At 42.4% G+C, this 23,443-nt stretch overlaps 1 protein-coding gene across 1 annotated transcript in view; it reads left to right on the plus strand.

The window, feature by feature from the left end:
- LOC144768583 (sulfotransferase 1 family member D1-like) overlaps positions 1-17,213 on the plus strand; it is a 320,008-nt gene extending 302,795 nt beyond the window's left edge. Inside the window, exon 7 of the mRNA XM_078652372.1 lies at positions 17,101-17,213. Within this exon, the coding sequence (XP_078508498.1) occupies positions 17,101-17,213 (113 nt within the window). The remainder of the gene's footprint in view (positions 1-17,100) is intronic.
- Positions 17,214-23,443: the final 6,230 nt, after the last annotated feature.

Genomic DNA, 23,443 nt, shown 5'->3' on the forward strand with positions numbered 1-23,443 from the left:
GCCACATAATTACACAGCACTCAATGCAACATACACTCCAAATACCACTCAGTGCCCTATAGTTATATGCAACATAATTACACTGCAACCAATGCAACATACACCCCAAATACCACTCAGTGCCACATGATTACACATCAAATAATTACACTGCACTCAATGCAACATATACTCCACACAATACCACTCAGTGGCACATAATTATATGCTACATAATTACACTGCACTCAATGCAACACACACTCCAAACAATACCACTCAGTACACACCACACAATTACACTCTACTGAATACAACATACACTCCACACAATACCACTCAGTGCCACATAATTATATGCTACATAATTACACTGCACTCAATGCAACATACACTCCAAATACCACTCAGTGCCACATAATTACACACCACATAACTACACAGCACTCAATGTAAAATGCACTCCACACCATGACACAATTTCACTAAGCATAATTTCATAGAACACCACACTTCCAGGCCATACAATTCAACTCCACACATTTCCAATTACACACGAAACAACATATTTCAACTCCAAAACTCCACAATCCACAACGTACCTCCAATCCACACCATATAGTGTCACCATCTGAGCACCAAACATCATTCACCTCCACCATTTTGCATTAGCGCACCAACTAAGCATCACGTCAGTCTGCCCTTGGAATCTGGCATCTGTTGACTCTCCCCTAGTGTCTGTCCGCTGCTCGTGTTCTAATTAAATTACTGTTTTCAAACATCCACTCCCCCGTTATTTATGTCCCGCTCCCCCATAACAAAAAAATTATAACAAACAAGCAGGAGAACAGGCAGGAAGTAGTTGCAAGCAGTGCAAGCACAAAAAAAGTAGAAGACCATTTTCATGTTAAAATCTTTTTTAATCAGGTTTTTCAGTTACATATAATGTTGCCTTTGTTTGTTTTTCCTTTGCCTGTGTCTCTCGACAGGATTTGCTTCTGTCAATCAATCAATAAATCGGTCATTTGTTAAGTGCACTACATACCCGCGAGGGTCTCAAGGCGCTGAGGGGGGAGGTGGGGGCCGCTACTGATTGAACAGCCAGGTCTTTAGTGTCCTCCTGAAGGTCAGCAGGTCTTGGGTCTGTTGTAGACTCAGTGGGAGGGTGTTCCATGTCTTGGAGGCGAGGTGGGAGAAGGATCTCCCACCGGTGGTTGTTCTTCGGATGCGTGGGACGGTGGCTAGTGAGAGGTCGGCAGAGCGTAGCTGGCGGTTGGGGATGTAGAAGGAGAGCCCTCTCTGTCTGGTAAATTAGGTTATTTTAGTATGCTGGTTTTCCAAGTAGTGTTAATGTTTGCCCATTAGCAGGAGATGCTTGCTTTTGCATCTGAAAGGCTATCTCTGCCCTCTCACCCATGGGACTGTTTAACCTGTGCCTGCTTACAAGAAAAAAAGTCAGAAGGCCAAGAAGTAAATTTTATTTAGCATTTCACTACCGCGCTTTGGGACCATGGCATTAGATCCAAACATCTATGTTGTAAGTCTTGCCTAGGCAGTGCTTGCGCTGTCTCTTCGAGACCTGCTGTATTCAGGTATGGACTTTAAACTCCACCCATTTTCTGCACATCTTTTCAATTGGCTCCTGTTACTGTCATTTGTAAATGGTGGCCTTTGTTTTGTTAATAGGCTTAGTAATCCCTCCTTAGTACCTCCTTTTCTCACGTTATAACCTCCCATGAGGGCTGTCCTGCTTACATGTGTTGTTACTTTGTATGTTTTATTTAGTCTGTGAGCACTATTTTCTTACATGACTTTATTCTACATCCTGTTGCAGGCACGACACACTCTCCTGCAACTTTGACTTTTCTTTTTGCAGTGCAGCATGCTGTGTTTGGACTTTAACAACAGTACGACTTTTCATTTGCTGTGCATGGCTCACCCAAGTCTATTTTTGCAACATTGTCTTTTTTTTAGGTCGAGCCTAGGCAGCGCCTGCGTTGCTCTGCGAGGCATGCTGTATTCGGGTATGGGCCACTAAAGTCAATGGTACTTGCAATACATTTATTAAATTCATAACAAATAGTTGTATAAGCAATTGGTTGCACACAGGAAGGAGAGAAGGTTTACGGTTAGTGGTAGGGCTGGGTAGTGAGAAGGGTAAATCATGGAAATACAGATGAGTATAATTGGATTCTTTGAAACATTACTGGTACTCAAAACCAGTATCAGAAGACCTGTCCGAAGTAGAACACTTATTTACATGTAATCTGTAAAATACTCTTGCACCGAATGCATTTTCTGGTGTACAATACGTGGGACACGAGTACAGGTCTTGTGTAATGGAGGGCATCGACGTTTCGACTCGACTGATGCGTAGAGGGAAGTTTGGGCCTCAGCTGCGAGTCTTCATCAGGACGGTAAAGGGCAACCTAGGGGTAAAAATGTAAATTAGAGGGGGCGCTGTGTGTGGGGTCAGAATGTGGTGAGCAATCTAAAAGTTACTGACCTAATCCTGGTGCCAAGCCTGGCTACTCAGGTGTGCTGTCAAATTGCCGAAAACCATGGCTCAATGTTGCCAAAGTTCATGATAGAAGGGGGTGTCCAAAGGTTACAGCGCCATTAGGAAGGAACCGTCATCCGATTGTGATTAAATCACTCCTCTGTGGAGAAGAGATTAAAATGTCAGCTCGTTGGCTGGCAAACAGGTGCAAAATATACTAGTTCCGTGTGAGAGTCAAGTTGACTCTCCTCCTAATTTAAGATCAATTGTGTGACTCTAAAATAAGGAAAACGTGTACTATATACAAGGGCAGCGTGTTTTTAAGTACAAAAAATTACCTCCCACACGCTGACAAGGCATCTGTGCACTACCCTCGTCCAAATGGGGAATTGTCAGTTGAGACTCCCACATTGGCGAATAAAACAAGGATAGAGGTGGGGGATGTAGTAACCCTCTAAGGTGATGTGCCCGCACCGAGGACGACACTGGCGAGACGGTGCGCATAAAAATAATAATACTAATAAAAATAAAACCCGGGTCTGTCAATACCTGAAAGTTTTTGGTCAGCGGCTCAATCCGTGTTGCTCCTACGAGTAAGAAACAGAGACTGAGGGCATGCCGCGCCAGTAGTTAAATGTGTTGGGCGGCCGTGCAAGATGTGCACATTGGGGAACCGCCGTGCGGTGTGCGTCCTATGCCTGCAGTGGCATAAGGGGCATTCGGGCATGCGCGCTGGTGTCCATAGCAACAGGGATCGAGTCTCAGGTTCTACCTGTCACTTATCGTACGGGAGAGGTCTGCACAAAGTGTACCATGTGCAATAATGTACAGGAGTGTGAGGAGGTTGATGTGTAAGCTGCCTATATACAATCTGCAGAGTAACTCATAGTTCATGAGTAAAACACTGGCAATAATTACATACAGTGATAAAGACCGTAGATCGTGTGAATGTTTCTACGTGCAATCATGAACAGTAGTGTGGGAGTTATTATGTAAACTGCCTAGTTACAATCTGCAGTGTCACTATTGGTTCCAGAATGAAGCACAGTCAATATATACATACAATGACAATGTCCGTGGAACGTGTGGCCGTTCTAAATTTAGTCCAGTAAGGAGAACCGAATTATCCAACCTCATAGAACCACCACAAGTTATTTGCAGTAATTGATGTGCATCATAAAGAGAGAAAAAAAAAGAAAAGAAAAATACATGTATTACTGGACACTGTGTACAAAAAACAATAAGTCGGTACCAATGCAGTTGGCCCATATTGCAATATAACCATGCACAAAATAGGAACATTGAGTGATACACATGTATGCCCATACAAGATGATCATGATGTGGTGTGTCGTCTAAGAGTATGAGGTGCCTAGCTGATGCGCAGAGTTGCTGCTTGACAAGCTATCTCTTCGTACTCATCCCTTGTTTATTGTGTTAAAAGTGTGAATCCATTTGCACTCTCGGTAATTGAGATTGTATGAGGTCCCACCTCCCCTTTGGTAAATGCGGACCTTCTCGATCACCCACCATCTCAGGTTAACTGCACTATGTTCAAATTTCCATGATTTACCCTTCTCACTACCCAGCACTACCACTTCCCTTAAACCTTCAACTATTTGTTTTGAATTTAATAAATGTATTGCAAGTACCATTGACTTTAGTGGCGCTTTCCTGTGGTTTGCATTTCATGCATTTTGTAATTACAGTATGGGTTACATACATGAGAATTATTCAGGAGGTATGTAGTACCAGTGTTGTAGTATTACACACAACACAAGATTGCCTCTATTTCGAATTTATTTATACCAATTAGTCACGGACTACCTTTGTATTCCCGTATTGTACCCAGGTTCGGTTTGACTTATTGGGTTACCCCATTATCTATAATGGGTATTCGGGTATGGAATTGAATCTTCTCCCCCTCCCCACCCATATTTTCAATTGCCAGCTTTGACTCGTGAATTTTGACTTGTGGTTTGTTAATAGGCTTATCAGTCCCTCCTTAGTACCTCCATGTCTTCAGGTGTAACCTCCCATAAGGACTGGACCTTTTACTGTGTCCTTACTGTATAGCTTGCATTAGTCCTTGGGAAGAACTCTTTGCTTAATTAATCTAAAGTGCACTGATGGGACGCCAGCTTCAGCAATGCAGGCTGTTTTTTTTGTTTTGGTATTTGAAGCGTGCTTTCACGTAATATATAACTTTTAAATATGCCCCCTCACCCCCCGTTGCATGGACGCTTGGCGAAGCGGGCGCTGTGTTAATTCGAGAAATCTATAGAAGCTTCCTACATTGTTCCCTCTCCCTCCTCCATCCATGCCCTTTGCATGGCTTGTTTTAATTTCTCTCCCTACCTCCCACACCCCCAACACTGCATGCCCGCCTCTCAAAGAGATAACTGTTTATTCATAATTTAAATTGCTAGATCCTGGGCAGGAGATTAAATGTTTTGCCAAAAATTAAAGAATGTTGAGCCTCGCAGAGGCTCAAACACTAATCCCCAACTCCAGAGACAGGAGCACCGACCGCTGCACCACAACCTCTCCATCTAACAGCAGCATGATAACAAGCATTTGTAATGCAATAGGTCCCACATTTGGTAGAGTTTAAGCTATTGGCATTGTAAATGACAATGCCTTTTGTTCATGTTTTAAAAATCAACACATAAAGGCATTCACATTTACAATGCCAATAGCTCAAACTCTTGTAAATGTGAGGCCTATTGCATTGCAAATGCTTGTCTTTATCTTCACCCCTGTTGCCTCTTTGTGTACCTTTGTTCCTTCTTTGTGTACTTCTTTTGTTTCTTGCTGTATATCTCTTGCTTCTTTCTGCACCACTCGTGCCTCTTTCTGCATCCCTCTTTTTGTACCCCTCTTGCCTCTTTCTGCACCTCTGTTGCTTCTTTCTGCACCTCAGTTGCTTCTTTCTGTACCACTCATACTTCTCTCTGCACCCCTCTTCCTTCTTTCTGCATCCCTCTTGTCTCATTCTGCACCTCTCTTGCCACTTTCTTCACCCCTTTTCCTCCTTTATGCATCTCTGTTGGTTCTCTCTGCACTTCTGTTGTTGATTTCTGCACCTCTCTTGCTTCCTTTTGCATCCCTCGTGCCTCTTTCTGCACCCTTCTTCCGTCTTTATGTACCCTTCTTGCCGTTTTCTGCACCTCTGTTGCTTCTTTCAGCACACCTCTTGCTTCTTTCTACACCTCTCTTCTTCTTTCTGCACATGTCCTACCTATGTAGGCATAGTTATGAATTAGCATTTGAAAAACCTTAGAAATTCACTGAAAAAGTGGAGCAAGATGGAGTCAGCGTGAGTGCTTGCGCTGCTCGGCTGCTCACGCAAGACGCGTGCATGATCAGCTAGCTGTCCTGCGCCACGGAGGGATGCCGGTCTATTGGACATACAGAACACTTTGGATGCTAAGGCTGAGGAGAACGCTGCGGACATTCTCGTGGGGCCACGATTCCCCTCACATATATTCTGGGCTTGACATCGACAACGTGGTATTTTGTAAAGCCTGTTTTTATATTTTCTTAATCCTGCTTCCTTGGAACTACAGCCTTTCCCGATCCTACACAGAACGAGTGAATGGACACGAGGCTTTTTATAAAACTTTTCTACCCCCCGTTCTGACCTCACTGGATCCACAGGTCTGGACATTTTTAGTGGCAACTGTGGCCGTGATTTTGACTTTCCCGCATCAGTCTCTGGCTTCTTTCGCCCCCAGCTCTCCTGTTACCTCATTGCTAACCCTCACCTCAGCCTCCAGATCCAGTCCAGGCATGAGCGCTCGTGGACCACGAAAGGGGGGAAAACCAAAGATGCCCTCGAAAAATAAGGATCCTGCCGTGAGCGAAGGAGCTGCAAGCTTAAAACAAGAGGTTAGTGCCAGCAAAAAAACGAACATGGGTAAAACAGGGGGGGCGAGAGTCAGTAAAGATAATAAGGACAGCAAAGATACAGGGCTGCATGCACTCCCCCTGGCTAAAATGTTTATGGGAGCTAAAAAATAGTTTTTCCAACACCAGCTCTAACCTTAAACCCATTGCTGGGAAACCTCCTTCAGACATTCACAGACCCAGCCCCCAGCAGGAGGACCCCACGGGGGAAGCTATTTCTACTAGTATTGACACTAGCAACAATGATCTCTCTACTGCACTATTGGAACCTGAATCTGCTCCTACTCGAGAGACTCTCCCCTGCGCACTTGATAACGATCATGCTAAGGGGGACTTTGGGAGTACGGCACTTCAAGACAGGCCTACCCAGGCGCTTCCCATCACTCAAAAACCAGATTCCAACAAGAAATTCTTCAATGGCATCCCTGGTATTCCTCTCGCTCCCTCTGAATCTGAAGTGGCAGACACAAAGGAGGTTATTCAGGGTCTAGTTGTTTCCCCTGGTGCACAGAACCCTTGGACACCCGAGAGAGGGCCCGAGCATTTTTTTTCGGTCTCAGATAGCATGCCTAGCTCTTCTGGTGAGGGTGGGACCGAAGACAACACCAGTGAAGGAGATAGAGAAGGAGATAGCGAAGCTTCCCGTAATATGTCTGGTAACAATACTGGCACAGTTTTGCGCTCCAAGAAACCCAAAAGCAAGAGTAAATGGCGCAGTCAGCTGAAATGGGATTACTCTGACTCCCAATTGTCTTACCAGCTGGAGGAGACCGATGCCAACTCAACGCAGTGGGGTAGCTCAAAAAGCTTGCATGTAGACACTACTGAACCCTCCTTAGCCTCCATATTAGCCTCCATCAAAGAATTCCAGGAGGAAGTGCAGGCTGATAGTCGCACTTCCAAAACCGCGGCCATGAAATTGCAGGGCGGCTTTAGGCGGCTGAATAAAACGTGTACGGACATCAGTGACCGGGTTAGCATGGTGGAAACCCAAACAGAGCACCTTAAAACCAAAGCTGGTGCCTCTAAACAGCAGACCGAGTACAACACCACCTGCCTTATAGATCTATTGGCGAAGATGGAGGACCAGCAAAATCGACAATGCAGGAATAACCTCCGCCTGCTTGGCATCCCGAGGGGAAAGAAAGGGACGATCCCAGACGATTTATTGTCAAGCTGTTACAGGACTCCTTTCCGGAACACCAGGGCTGGGACCGAGAGGTGCAGAGGGCACACCGTTTCCCATTCCACCAGAAACAGCAAAACAGCAGCGGAAGCGCAACGGGAGGACATCCAAGAGTGTTTCTGGTATACTTTGGAAACTTTCTTCTCCGGCAGTTAATATATGACCAGGCTCACCCTAACACTAAGAAAGGTGCCAATGGAATCACGTTCTTCACCAAGCCAGATTTTTGCCACCAGACAGTGGAACGGAGATGGCGCTTGAGGCAACTGATTTCTCCCTTCCAGCAACAGGGCGCTGAAGTCTATTTAATTAACCCTGCCAGGCTCAAAGTAAACCTCAACGAGACTACTAAGGTCTTTCTCTCCGAGATAAAAGCTGGCGAATACCTGGAAGAGGTGAAAAACAAGAAAAGCAGCTGTTAGCCAAGGAAGCAGATGGGGCAAATGGCTGAAATATGACAGACCTCCTCCTCTTTTTTTCCTTCCCCTAGGATTTTTGTCATTTGATTTTGCTAAATTTTCTTTATTTTCCGTTGGATTTAACGTACCATTGATTAGATATATATTCCTTTCTTTTTTTTTTCTCTCTCTCTCTATTTATTCTATTTTGCTTGGCACATATGGTTACCTTCCCCTTGTTTATCATGAGAAAACCGAGACTTTGAAACTTTGAGACTCTGAGACTTTAGTTAGTTTTAACTATGTTGTTTTTCTCTTCTGGGGCTGTTTCCTTTTCCAATAGGGCCACTAGCCGATCTTAAGATCTAATTGAATATTCTATTGCGTGGTTGACAGCCGGGGCTCATGTGTTGACTCCATCATTCAGGCTTTTCCTGATTGCGCAAAGATGGGGTGGGTGGGGAGGGTGGGGAGGGTGGAGTGGGGGGATGGGGGCAGGGTGGGGTGGGCGGGACGGGAATTTCAAGAAACAACTCGGGCGTAGAAGCTCTAAGGGCACTTTGTCTAAATTTACACACATGGGCATTTACTAACATGATTTATTTTCCTTATTATTTTAGATGACTAATATTGATTCACTGCGAATAGTCTCTGTTAACATCTGTGGGCTAAACGAACTCCCAAAAAGGCAAAATGTGGCCCAAGGACTACGGTCCCTTGGGGAAATATTAACTGCTTACAAGAAACCCATATCGAAGGTTCACAAAAACACTTGTTAGATACATTAGGGTTTAAGTCCGTTGGGGCAACTACACAGGATACTAAAACTAAAGGGGTCAGAATTTTGATGGATAGAAGGCTCCCTATCAACACCCCCAGGTCCAAATCTGATTCACTTGGTAGATGGGTCATCACTGAGTTCCAGCTTCCTAATAATGTTTCCTTCACCCTCTGCTCCATATACAGAAGTAATGCTGATGATCCAGGGGTTTTTAACTCAGTCTCATGCGAACAGGCACACTGGCCTACTCCCATCATTCTATGTGGAGACTTTAACATTCACTCACCTGGTAATTGGGAGGCTGACAAGAAATGGAGATATAAAGGAAGGAAGCCTCGGGTCTTTCAGGCCCTTTTCAACCTTGCTCAGACACACAGATTGCGCGATATCTGGGCCAACTTAAACCCCACCCAACCCGGATACACGTTCTTTTCGACACCGTACCAAACACTACTTTGACTAGATTATTTCTTCGTTTCATCTTCAACCGCTAATAACTGTACAATTGATATCGCACCTCGCTTTATGTCTGACCATAACCCTCTTATTCTTAACATCAAGGGATTTGGGAAATGGAAGGCGACGCCTAAATGGAGCTTTGAGAAAGCACTTTTATATGACATTAACTACCAAACACATATGCAGGGATGGCTTCAGGAATTCCAGGAAATAAATGTTGACTCCGCATCCTTAAGAATTGTCTGGGACACTTTAAAAGCAGGGATCAGGGGCGAAACTCTAAGGTTCTCTGTGTGCAAGAATAAAAAAGAGAAACTTTTAATTGGCAAGCTACAGGATAAACTTAGGGCAGCAGAAATTAAACTTACCCAATTGATTCAAGCAGGACAAGACACTAAAGCTGTCCAAAATGAAGTTGTCCTTGCTAAAGCTAAAATAGGGATAGTCTTTTCTGAAAAAACAGCAGCTAAGTCGGCAAGTGCGCGGGAAAAGAACTACGAATGTAGTGACAGTATAGGACATCACCTAGCCGTCAGGACCAGACAACAAACCACTAGTAGCGAAATCCACGCAATAAAACTCCCCTCTGGATCTGAGACCAAAGACCCTAACTCCATACTGAAGGGATTCCAGGACTTTTACACCAAGTTGTACACAGAAGAAAATCCCCAAGCCACTGCAGCAATTGAGAGTGAGATTACTACCTACCTCAATGAGATCGATCTTAAGCAGCTCACCCCCGACAATAGTGAGATACTAGACCTTCCCCCAACTTGAGAGGAAATCCTGGAATCCCTATCAAGTTTACCTGATGGGAAAGCTTCAGGCCTGGATGGTATCCGGGTGGAGTTCTATAAGATCTTTGCACCCCAAATTAAAACAACTTTTTTGGGGGTAGTAACTTCCATCTTCAACGGGGGCCCCCCTCCTGCTTCTTGGTCGAACGCCAGAATAGCCATAGTCCCAAAAAAAGATAATTCTCCTTTAGAGATGAGCTCCTACAGGCCTATCACCCTTATCAATTGTGACTGCAAAATTTTCTCCAAAATATTGGTGTCCATAATCTCCCTTGTAGTTTAGTCATTAGTGTCGAATGGCAACATGGCTTTATTCCAAAGAAGGGGACAACAGAACACGTCAGGAGGGTCATCACTCCGCCAAGCAGACGGAGACCCGATGTCACTAACATTGCTAGATGCTGAAAAAGCATTTGACTGGGTCTCCTGGCAATTCCTGTGGGCCGTTATGAGCAAGATGGGATTTGGAGCAAAGCTCATACAGGTGGTGCAGACGCTCTATTACAAACCCACGGCTTGTGTATCTATAAACGGGCAACTCACTGGCCAATTTAACATCTCTCAGGGTTCCAGACAGAGCTGTCCCTGCTCCCCTCTGCTGTTTGCCCTTTACCTTGACCCTTTTATTAAACAAATCGAAAGAAATACTGACATCCTACCAGTTAGGTTTCAGGGTACCACCGTTAAAATCTTGAGCTATGCGGTTGACTTGGCTATCACCTCCCCCGACCCCGTCAGCACCATACAGGCCCTAGAAAGGGAGGCTCAAAAATGTGGGAGATTATCCGGATATGCCCTGAACAAAACCAAAACACAAATCATAATAAACAACCAATTCACCTGGGCAGACAATAGGGTAGAACCAAAGGCTAAATATCTTGGGGTTTGCATCTCATCTAATTTGGACGAAATTGTTACAGATAATTTAACACCTCTTGCTGTCCACACCAAGAAAGCACTAAAACAAATTGACAATCTACATTTAACACTCGTGAGCCGATGCAACGTCATAAAAATGACATACTTTCCTAAACATCTTTATTTTTTCCACACTATTCCCCTGGAATTTAGCAAAGCAAATTTGCTCAATTTCCAACAAATTTTCACACAGCTATTACTTCCAAAAGAACGGGGAGGTTGGTCTTTCCCAACATCATACTATATTACTGGGCCTCAGTGTGGCAGTACAGTTCTAAACTAGTGAGGGAACCACCCCTTCTTCCTGCACTCGGACCTCCTTCGCCCTTTCAACTTCTGCTGGGTGAACAGCACTGAGGATGCCTACTCCGTGAGATGTCTTTTGGATACTACAAGCGCGTGCATTTCAAGACTCTAACAAATTCCTATAAAGTCTTCTGCAACATCCGTAGAACCTTCGGGCTGGGCAGATTTAACTACTATTCTCCCACTCTTAATAACAATAACCTACCGGCCATCCTTGGAAAATTCTACTTTTCCGATTGGTATAAGGCTGGCATTACAAAACTAGGGGATCTGATCACCGATGAGGGAGTCAAACCCTTTTCTAATCTGCAAGCTACGTTCAGCTTAAAAACCCTAGACGCCTTTAAGTATCTTTCTATTCACAATTTTCTTTCTCGAAAAGTTGGGGGTACTAGTGGGTTTTAAGGAAGAGGAGCTTCTTAACAAACTGCGTAACATGCCGACCCCCCCCGATTGGCTTTTATATATAATCTCCTTAACAGGCAAACTCCTGACGATCTACATATCATTGCAGACGAATGGCATGCTAAACTGGATTCTCCACATAGAATTTTTTATAACTCTCTAGCACTTTCACAAAAAGTTTTACTTTCAGCCAAACTGCAGGCGCAACATTTTAAAACAATCTTCTCTCTATATATTACACCTAGCAGGATCGCCAAGTGGGGAGTAGGCAATGGGTCACTATGTCCTCGCTGCTCTGACTTCGGCTCCAATTCAATACATATCTTTGCAACTTGCCCAAAACTGGCCCCAACACTTTGCCGCATACAGGAATTGTTAAGCAAAATCACTAATCAGCCTATCTTACTGAACCCTACTGTTATTTTATTGGGGACCCAGTCTGAATCTCTTAGGATTAAAAGGGACGGGCTAGTTTTTATTTCCATGACTGTCTGGAGGTTATGTGTTGCCTCCGCTTGGTTGGATGCTGATCCTCCTACTTTTGCTCACTGGCTGGCTAGACTAGTGGCCAGATTTCATCTGGGAAAAGCGGTCTATGCCAAAAGAGGGCGTAAAAGTCAGAAAAAGGGTATGGAGGTGTGGGAAAAACTATCCTCGTGGCTGGAGCAGTCAGGACACTAGGGAAAATCTCTTTCTCAATTGACTCTCTCTCTTTTGTTCTTCTCCTAACGGAGCTCTCCTTTTCTTTTTTTTCTCTTCTTGCTTGGTTCCATCTTCCAGCCTGATAGGTTTGTGTCATCTAGCTTTTTACCTTCTCTACTCTGGCCCTCTCTCTTTATTTTTCATAACTATCTTTGCTCTTTTCTTTCTTTTTTCTCTCGGTACGCACCCGTCACTTTGATTTAATTCTTTGTTGTTTCCTCTGGGGGAGGGGAGGGGGGGGGACGAAATTGTCATATCTATGTAATTTTGCTACTTTTGAAAAAAAAAAACTTCACTGAAAAAAACGAAGGTTTCATTGAAGTTATAGTTAGGAATTAGCATTTGCAAAACCTTTGAAATTCACTGAAAAACCATAGGTTTCAGGGACCTAGAAATTAGCATAAAAAACCTTAGAAATTCACTGAAAAAAAACAGTTTTCAGGGACGTTATAGTTAGTTGGACATTTCACTCATACACAACCAGAGAAATTCAGTCATATAGTTAGTTGAACAAACTATAACTTGCGCCCCCTCAATGCACTGCTGATGACTTCATATATTATATCACTCATGAAATGGTCAATGACATCACCTATGACAATTACTGTGGACACCTCAAATTAAATCACTGAAATAGCGATATATATATATATATATACGCATGTGTGATCAAGGCTCTCCAGAGCCGAAAGGCGTAATGGCCGATCGAGCTTGGGGAAAATAAACAGATTCTGTGCACTAAGTTGTGATCCGTGCTCCATCTCTTTAAGAATTGCAGCCACTGGTGCAGTGGAGATTTCAGGATATACATATATATATACGCACGTGCACGCACACACACTTTTGTTTTCAAGTTCTGGTCAGTTAATCCGTTAGTGTTTAATTTTCTTGCAGCTTTTGTCATTTTTGGAGTATTAAGCTGATAAATGTATGCACCTTTTATATTGTTTATTTAATTATTTGTGTGATTTAATTGGTTATGTTTGTTTATAGTTAAATTCTATTAGTTACGTTTTGCTTCAATTTTATTTCTGTTATGTTGTCCTATGACGAACGCTAAGCTATATTATAATGTTAAAAATGTAGTTTGATTGTTTTGAATTTTACATATATATTAATATTGTGATTTTCCAATACATTATTGTAGTTGTAATTTTTTTAATTTCTTTTATGTATTGAGTTATATTTTTATTTGCAGTGATTTCTATTTGTTTGGGTGATTTACCATATTTATTGTTAAAATTTGTATGTTTAATGTTTATTTTAATGCTTTGTTTAACATAAGAACAAGTAATTTTTGTTTATTAATAATAATAATAATAATGTAAGTTTCTTTAAGCAATATTGTAGTTTATATCGTTTAGGTGATAGTTTTTTACCATATACATGTTTATTTAAAGATAACAATGTTTTTGGTTCTAATATTTTAGGTTTCGATATTAGTAAAAACAATATTTTGTAAACAGCGATATTTGTGTTCTCAATAATATTTAAGTATATGAAGGCAGTTTTAATATTAAGTTTCCAATATTTTTGTATATCAGTAGTGAGTGCCTTGATATTCTTTTATTAAACCAGTTAAAAGTAAGGGGTATATTTTGTTCTACTGACAATAGGTGGGTGCACAGGGATTCACATTACAAGCAGTGTGATATGTAGTGCAAGTATGCTGTTGTACACTGATGTATTTCACCAGGAAAAACCTGGTAAAATGTATTCAGAATTAAAATGTCTGGGAAGAAGGTAAACATGCAAATTTTGATGCAAACAATACAGTCTTAATATCATATCTACGTTCCAGGGCAGAAACTCATGATAGTAGGTACTTAGCTTACTGAACACGGTAAATATCCCAAATACCAGCACAGTGGACCAAGTATTGAGGGATGCATGATCCTAAAAAAACGCTGCTGTATGTGGTGTTTGTTGACCTATGTTCTGCCTTTGACAATGTTCTTAAATACTTTGTCTGGAGTGTGTTGCATAATATGGGAATCCAACCTGCCCTTTTTAATATTCTGATAAAACTGTATCATAATAATTAATTATGCCACAGTGCGCTGAGTCACATCAGGGAAAAACATAAGTCCCATTATGGTGAATAAAGGTGTGGTGAAGGCACACTTACCTGCTTGTCTTTTTCCTGTATATTAACAAGGTGATTGATTTTGGAAGCACCAAGATGTATAGCATCTCGGTGGTTCCCAAATCTCAATCTTAATCTTCCCAGACAATGCTTTATTAGTTTCAAATCTGTCTATTGGCCTCCAGAACCTCTTAGATACATTTAATGAGTATTTAAACATCTGTCTGTTAATGCCTCTAAAACAAGTTGATGGTTTTCAAGCCCTGATAGGGGTTTGAGAATGCCTTCCTCCTGGACAATTCACCTTTGGAACTAATCAAAGATTTTGAATGTCTAGGAATAAAACATTGATGAAACCTAAATTGGAGAAACCACATCATGAGGTCAATGAGTTTCATGGCTCAGGACCAAGGTGAAAAGGGTGCTTTGCTATGAAGCATGGTGGTCCAATGGTCTCCTCTGCTTTGGGAGTGAACAGAAGCTCAGTGCCAAAATGCATCCTTTATGGCGTGAACATTTAGAGTTATTACAGTGAGACTCCTCAGGTTTTTATACTACTTCTGTGTCCACCAACTTGTACACTAAACATCCCTCTGTTGATGGACTTTGGTATTATGAGCATATCTTTAGCCAGGATTGGACAACTCCTTTATTGGGTGAGGGTGTGGGGGAAGTCTAACTCAAGCCACTGCATGACTAATGTTATGTGCTTACTGAGGGGCAGGTCATTAGACGTCTGCAAAATGGTGACTGAGGGGCAGACTAAAAAAAAAAGCTAAAAAATATCCCCTAATATTAGACATTTCTTGATGAAGTCGAGCCTGCCCTATTGTAGGTCCTGAGGTGTTTTACCCCTAGGCATATTCATGTTTAAGTGGGGTCTCCACTGCCAATCACCATACGTTCTATTTTCTTTGCCCCAACATGGTTAAGACAGAAATACCAAAGAACTAGAAATAGTGTCTGGGAGTCAAATATGCCAAACCAGAATCTACTTTGTAAACAACCAAAAACCATATGGTGTGGTAATTGTAGTGACTATGTGTCTTACTGTGCACTAATTCTCCTATTTGGAAAAAAGTGCCCATCAGTTCCCGCCTGAGTCCGCCCTAGATCATCTGGGCTCTCCTTACCCAGGAGAAAATGTGGTGTTACTACCTGTTTGGCAATGGTAGTATAACTTTAGAATATTTCTAAAGTATGTTGTGGGGACTGTCAAGATGTTGTTAAGCGGGTAACCAAATTACAGTTCCAAAGTAAATGTGAAAAAAAGTGATGTTAAAATTAGGTAACTATTGAGTGGATGCATGTATTTATTCAATTCCCTCAAAGATCCCAATATTAAAATGTGAATAAACAAACAGATTTAACAAAATATCTGTTATTCAGTATGGTCAACATGTTTCAGCATGTGTGATGTATTTTATCACTGCTTTCTTCAGGACCTAGTTCTTCATGGCTACTGTCTGAATAAAGGAAAAATATCACCTGTATATTTTCACTTTTGTTCTGTCTTCTCCACTGTTATTGGTGAACAAAAAAACAAATATATGTGCAATTGTGAAAACAAAGTAGAAAATTAGAAAGGCGAAAGATCTTAAGCTCATATTAGGGCTAAGACAACATTTACGTATGAGATTGGTTAATTAGTCACCATATCTTGTCATTCAGAAAGCAGAATTGCTATTTTTCTTACCTAGAATTATTGGAGGAAAAGCATCACCCCACCTGGCCGCTGCTCAGGTATGAGGAGCACCGCACTAGTAAAAACACAGAATATGACGTTTGAGTTCGCACAGATAATGTGCGCGTGTTGGCACAATCTCATTTACTTGTAAGTAGATATCACTATCTTGTGTTCATAGGAACTCTCGTAGTTGGCCTGTGCATAATTGACTATGTGTACAGGAGTACATATGCAGATATATACACACACACGCCTGTTCAATTATACAAAATCGGGCGTGTCAAGATAAATAAAGTTGATGCCCTTGTCAAGGCATTCAATTCGCAGACAAGTTGTTTAATTGTTGTAACCACCCAGGACAAATATCGTGTTCCCAGCCAGAAAACATAGATATTATTTATGAATAGTTTGGTTTGAGAATGGTTTTACGCACCAAAAGGCACATGTCAGTGAGCGTGTCATAAAGATATTTTATATTATATGCACGTTGCATGTCTCACGAGTGCTGTTTGTATTGTCAAAAAGACTTGGTAATAGAGGCAGATGTGTTTTTCATGTTAACATCTTAAAAGGCACTAGGTAGATATATTACATTTTTATGGCACCATTACTCTGCAATGTATATGCTCTAGTATATATAATATAATAAGACAGAAATACACTTATTATTTCAATCTCCTTTGTACAATTCAAAGAGGGAAAGTGACTAGCAAAATTTATGAGAAATGGAGTTATTAGTAATCCGCATCAGCTTTTAGAAACGTGAAATGGATACATCCATTAAAGCTGTTTGTGTTTATGTATGACTGTGTTAATTTATACAGTTTTATCCAAATGTTTTAAGCTTGTTTATGGGTTTGTTATTCTAGGAAACGTAACTGCAAAAAAATCCAGAAATGTTGCTTAACTCAGAGTTAGGCAATATGAAAGAAAGTTCTCTGAACCTATTCGCCATGTACTATACACTCTCTTTTGTCTCTATGTTCAGGCATCGTCGGAGACTGGAAGAACAATTTTACTGTTGCTCAGAATGAGAAATTTGATGAGGAGTTTGAGAGGCAGATGTTGGGGACAACCCTGCGCTTTCGTACCTCCATCTGAGTGTGGCCATATCTCTCCTGTTACAGGGATTACATTTCTTCTCTATTATAGTTTTCCTTTTTTACTAGGTATCTTATTGAGATTGAGGTTTAAACATGTTTTTGAGTAAGATGACCAAATCTCACGGATATGTTTATTTTGGTTAAACATTGTTGTTCTGTAGTCTGCACTACTAGTTTCAGGAAAATATACTAGAAAACAATACCCTTGCTATATTTTGTGCTCGTAAGAGAAGACAGTTACCCAGACTAAGCAAAGCTGTTTTTCATCTCTGTCAGAATGAGAAGGCCAGTGATTATTAGTTAAATAGCTTCCCTTTTGAATTCAGGTAAGAGGCACTTCATTTAAGAGTTATCATAGATGCTGCAGAGAATTGTGAATGAGATACAGTTCTGCATGCCCGGCACAGTCTAAGAAGGACAATAACTGCATTGGTAGAGGTGTGTAGGCTTGCACACTAAGACTGAGTGCATTCGTTAATGCACTGAATCCGGCATTATGAGACATGACACCAAAGTATGGGGTTGGATCATCACAACTGGGCCTTGCAGAAGGGTACTCCCACCATGCTCTCGCCTATGTAGAAGCATGAGTAATAGATAGGATTAATATTTGGGAATAATCAACATGTTTGAATTATTTGTGTTTTCCACCATTCTCATCATGCTTATATCAATGACGTGTCTTATATGTCTAATAATCACATTTGTTTTACTTACAAGGATTGCATCATTTCAATAAACATTTGAAAATGTATTAATGTCTCTTCTCTTTGTGAAACCTTGGGCATGCAAAAGTGACAAGCGAAAGCTTTAGATCTGTTTCTGAAGTGGTCATGTGAGAGGTTGCAGACAGCATCTATAACCCTGAAGATTTAGCAGTTTAGATGCAGTACTGTGAGCTAGCCGAACCAACATTTGCTGATGATATAAGATTACTCAGTCCCTGTATTATGAAGTTGTGCTGATTCAATCCACAGTCCAACTAAATTTGGAATTTTGTAATGTGGCACCACCAACGTTTGATTTGATATGTATTTAATGGGTCTCCAGAGTAGTTTCTTGAGTGTGCCCAAGGGTCCATTAGTGCCTTTATAAGGAGACATCCGTGGTAATAAGGGTTTATCCTCCTCAGGTTTAATAGGAAGCACCTATTTGTTTCAGTAGGCTGCTCAAGCTTGGTTTTCTAAAAGGATAGTCCCCATTAGGGTTTCCTTTCTTTGATATCCATTCATTATTATGGTAGCACAACCAGTAAATAATGCTGTTAATTGTAAACCAGCATTAACTTCTCAGTTAAATATATATGAGCTTGCCAATGGCGGTGGAGAGCTTACTTTTGTGGTTGAAGCCCACAAACTATGTAGATGTGAAATGTTTTTTATTCCTGGGATGCTTTTCCTGCAGTCAATATCTTTTCACAGACATTTCACACATATACTGAGGCTGCAGTTCCAGCTGCTTACAGACTTTGAGTATTTAGAAATACAATGACATATCAGGAACATCGGAATTGGTTCCACGGTGACCTATCAAATGCCCATCGGAATGCAAGACCGTAATGAAGGAGCGATCTTTCTGGTCTTAGCAGGCTATATACCATTTCCAAATGCAAATCATTTAACATGGTCAGAAACACATGCTCTCTTTAATCATTTGGTGAAGCTGTCTCTACATCTGATGCAGTTCATAATGTGTACATTAAATGCTTCCCCAGCAAGGGTTTTTCAAAGCTGGACCACACAGATGGTTGTGCCTGCAATTAGTCTGGTTATCATTAATACTATTATGGGTAAATTCTCAGCCAAAAGTGATGGTATTGTGTTTTGGATAGCACAAACAATTTTTGGTTTGAGGCGGGTTTTCCCCATTTGGGACCTCAAGATAAGTTTAGAATCATCACTATGTGTCTTCCACATGGTAAGGTTCCTCCTGTTGAGGAGTATACATGGGGTGCTGTATTTGCATGCACTACACTCTTACTTATGGTACTCCATCAATTACTGTTTTGCCTGAATTGCCTAAACAGATTCAGACTGAACATGGAGCAGCCCCTGCCCTGGATTTGGGGATGAAACTAATTGGCAACTTTGCCACTGTGTCCTGAATTATTTTAAGTAATATTTGGGGGAGGAATATTCTTTGATGGAACACCAACAGCTCGCTATAGTTCCCAGGGTAGATCAGGAACGCAAGCTCCCTTAAATAATTTCTGAAACCTATACATCACTAGGTCGAGATAGTTAGGGAACTATGGCTAATAAGCCACTAATTAAAGGCAAATCAGAAATTGATAATACCAAGCAAACACCGGAATCTTCTAAAAACCACTGGGATAACAAGAAAGAAAAGTCTGTAACTAAAACACTGACTGGATCTCCGCAAATAGAGTCTTCCGAGACACATTACATGTTATGTTACCATGATAACATTAAAACACCTGATAGGTATCACATACTTCTTGTTCCATGCAGGACTCTATAAACAACCGGTCAGAGCGAGGGGGTCAAGGTGATCGCAGACAGGAGGAGTATGTAAAATAACAGACAGACTCACAACACTCCTCTGAAGTCGGCATAAAAAAACAATACACACTTCTACAGCAAGAAGCACAATTTAAAAGAAAAAGTGGTTAGAATTTCCATTATTAATGCCACAAATGCTCAGAATTCTTCTTCAGAACAAGGTGTGGGTGAAAACTCTTTTCGAAAGGGCAGCAGGGGTCACAATAGCTCATCAGACTCTTCAGATTTCTGTTGCCAAGACCAACTAATGAATATGTACAAGTTGAAACTCCTGATCAGCAGCTTAGCCATCTATATTGAATTTACGATTTAGACATCCAAATTAAAGGCAACATACTGCATACTATTAAAGTAATATATTGCCTGAATTCGATTACTGAATACAGCATTCTCTGTGTTGAGATTGATGACCACTGGAATTTGTTAAGAAAGTTTCACAAAGGGAGGATGTAATAATGCCTTCCATTTCCGTTCTTGTTCTGGAGGAGGTAAAAGCCGCAAATGCTGAAGAATGGGCTGTTGCGCAGGCCACAGCTTTATACCATAATATAGCGGGTTGGGATAACGACTCGCCTTATGTAATAACTATAAGGTCCAGAACACATGTGTAAACACAATATCCTATTAAACCTATAACTAAATGTCTGATTAGGGAGATTCTATCATAATTAGAACACCAAGGTATGATTGACCCTTGAGTCTCCCGTATGAATAATTAATTATTTTCAGTGCTTAAACCTAATCATTTATTGTATAGTCTTGGACTATCGACACATAAGCAGTCACACACAAACTTGTGCTGTGAAAAATTCCCACATCACAGGCTTGATAAATAATATAGTTTGTAAGAAATACAAAACTACATTTAACATTTTTCATGTTTTTTCTGTCAAAATGAGGTCACCTGAAAGTCGGTATTAGACTGCTTTCTTCATGTTGGGAGCAGAATGTCAGTTCTGTCGACTCCCAAGGGGCTAATAAGAACAGTCCAGGTCTGTATGGTGCCCGAGTAATGTAAATTTTGCAAGATATTGACAGTGCCGTTCGCAGTGGCTGCTTTTTGGGCCCTGGTGTTATTGGGACTATCTGGACTTTGTTTCACTGCTGGCAAAGGTTGCCTGTGATTCCTGCTGTTTTTGGAGGACTAACGGGACGGGACTGCGAGGGCCAGCAGCCCCATAACTCGGCGCAGCTATGCGCCTCTTCCCGCCCCTACCTGCCTGCTGCTACATAACATCTCACGGCCCCGCTTCGCGGGAGCCGTTCGCAGTGGCTGCTTTTTGGACCCTGGTGTTATTGGGACTAACGGGACTTTGTTTCACTGCTGTCAAAAGTTGCCTGTGGATCCTGCTGTTTTCGGAGGACTAACAGGTCGGGACTGCGAGGACCAGCAGCCCCGTAACTCAGCGCAGCTGTGTGCCTCTTCCCGCCCCTACCTGCCTGCTGCTACATAACATCTCACGGCCCCCGCTTCGCGGGAGCCGTTCGGAGTGGCTGCTTTTTGGACCCCGGTGTAGTCTCTGAGGCGAAAAGCCGGGGACTTAGGCAAACAATTTCTTCTTGACTGCATTATCGCACTGCCATAAAGAGTAACATTTATGTGTCAGCACTACTTGTTTTTCAAAAACGTAATTTAAAAAAAAAAACGATCTCTATTTTTTAATCCTACTTACTGCTCCTATTCTGTGTGGGAAAAGCTCCTCCATGCTGCCGATTCAGGGCTCCTGGACGCGAGATTTAATTGCGGGCGCCTTTTTGGGTGAGTGAGGTCGGAGTGCTAGTCTCTCGCCAGCCCACTCAACCCAACCTACAAAAGCACCCAGACCGCAACGACCTTCGACTAAGGTAGTAGTCTCTGAGGTGGAAAGCCGGGGACTTAGGCAAACATTTTCTTCTTTACTGGATTATCGCGCTGCCATAAAGAGTAACATTTATGTGTCAGCACTACTTGTTTTTAAAAAACGTAATTTAAAAAAAAAAACTATCTCTATTTTTTAATCCTACTTACTGCTCCTATTCTGTGTGGGAAAAGCTCCTCCAGGCTGCCGATTCAGGGCTCCTGGACGCGAGATTTCATCGCGGGTGCCATTTTGGGTGAGTGAGGTCGGAGTGCTAGTCTCTCGCCAGCCCACTCAACCCCAACCTACAAAATGCTACACCCCTTCCGGGCGCGCAGCGGACGCGCCGATGGCGCACCGGAGGCGCGCCAGAGGCAAGCCCGTCTGCGCCCGTCCGCGCCAGGCCGGGCCCAGTTCCCAGCACCATCCCCAGTAGTGCTGCATATCCAGCTGTCTTCACAAGGGAGGCTCTTATCCGACTTAGACAGACCCCTCAGCTGAGCTGCTCCCACACCATCTCTATGCTGAATCCACCCACACATTGCCCATCATGTCCCTTCCAATTTGTGGGACCCGAGCACCATCTTTCTACATGGGCCCCAGTCAATATGGCTCTACTTAACTGCCGTTCGCTGACCAAAACGCCCCAGAAATAAACATGTTTTTACAAGACTACCACCTGGAGGTCTTGTTCCTCACAGAGACAAGGCTATTAGCTGAATGCAACCCAGATATTGCGCAAGCCTTGCCCCCGGGTTATTCGATACAGCGCCTTGACAGACCAGCAGGGAAGGGAGGTGGAATTGCCTTGATATATCAAGACCACTTTTCCTGCCGCTTTACTGACTGCCCAATCTCCGACAGTGAAAACGCGCTGTTCTCGGTTGAAATTTACCCTTGGAAATCTCTCTGCGGCATTCTGGTATACAGACCACCGGGCCCCCAAGGTCGCTTCTCAAGTTCTCTTCTGGAAGCCGCTCTGGCATTAGCCAGCACTTCTTCTAACTTTATCATTTTCGGCGATTTAAGCCTTCATTTTGATAACCCCAATGATAAAGGAGCTTCAGAACTACAACTTGACCTCGCAGCCTACCAACTCCACCTTCTTAGCGACCAACCTACCCATAAAAAGGGCCACCTTCATGACCCCCTATTCTCTAACATCCCCAATCTAAAATTGCAAAACCCCATACCCTTACCATGGACAGACCATTTCTTAATCTGCTTCCGTTGGCACCTGCCAGCCCCACACCGGCCAAAACTACCCTACCCCTTCTTGAACGTCGTTAGTCGAAATTGGATACAGAAGAATGGAGCCACCTCTTGGAATGCTCTGTGCCACCTCACGACACCCTCACCCACGCAGCAGACATCAAGTTCTCTGCATGGATCGAAAACTCCCTCGATTCAATCCTCCCCAAGACCCCGATCCAGATCTCCAGGGGTAAGCCGAAATCCCCATGGTTTAACCATGAGCTCTGCTTACTAAAAAAGCTCTGTAAAAAACATGAAAGAGCCTGGAGGAAAGAATTTGCTCCCCCAAAAAAGAAAGACTACAGCTGCGCCATCCTCATCTACAAAAAAGCTCTCAAATCCGCTCAAGCAGCTTTCTTTGAGGAAAAAATTAGAACTTCCTCTAATCCATGCAAAGAAACGTTTTGTATAATTAACAAACTTTTAAAAACACCAGACCCCCCCGTCTGTTGACCCGTCCAAGGACCGTTGTAATGAATTTGCAGAATTTTTCGATGTGAAAATTCAAAACATTTTAAAATCTCTCTCCCCCCTCACTGAAGACACTTCTCCCGATCCTCTGCCCCCCACTCAGTTGCAACCCGGCTTAGGTCTTAACGCCTTTTCCCTCGCTA

The sequence above is a fragment of the Lissotriton helveticus genome, chromosome 7 (assembly GCF_964261635.1).
Source record: "Lissotriton helveticus chromosome 7, aLisHel1.1, whole genome shotgun sequence".
In the NCBI taxonomy this organism is placed as follows: Eukaryota; Metazoa; Chordata; class Amphibia; order Caudata; family Salamandridae; genus Lissotriton; species Lissotriton helveticus.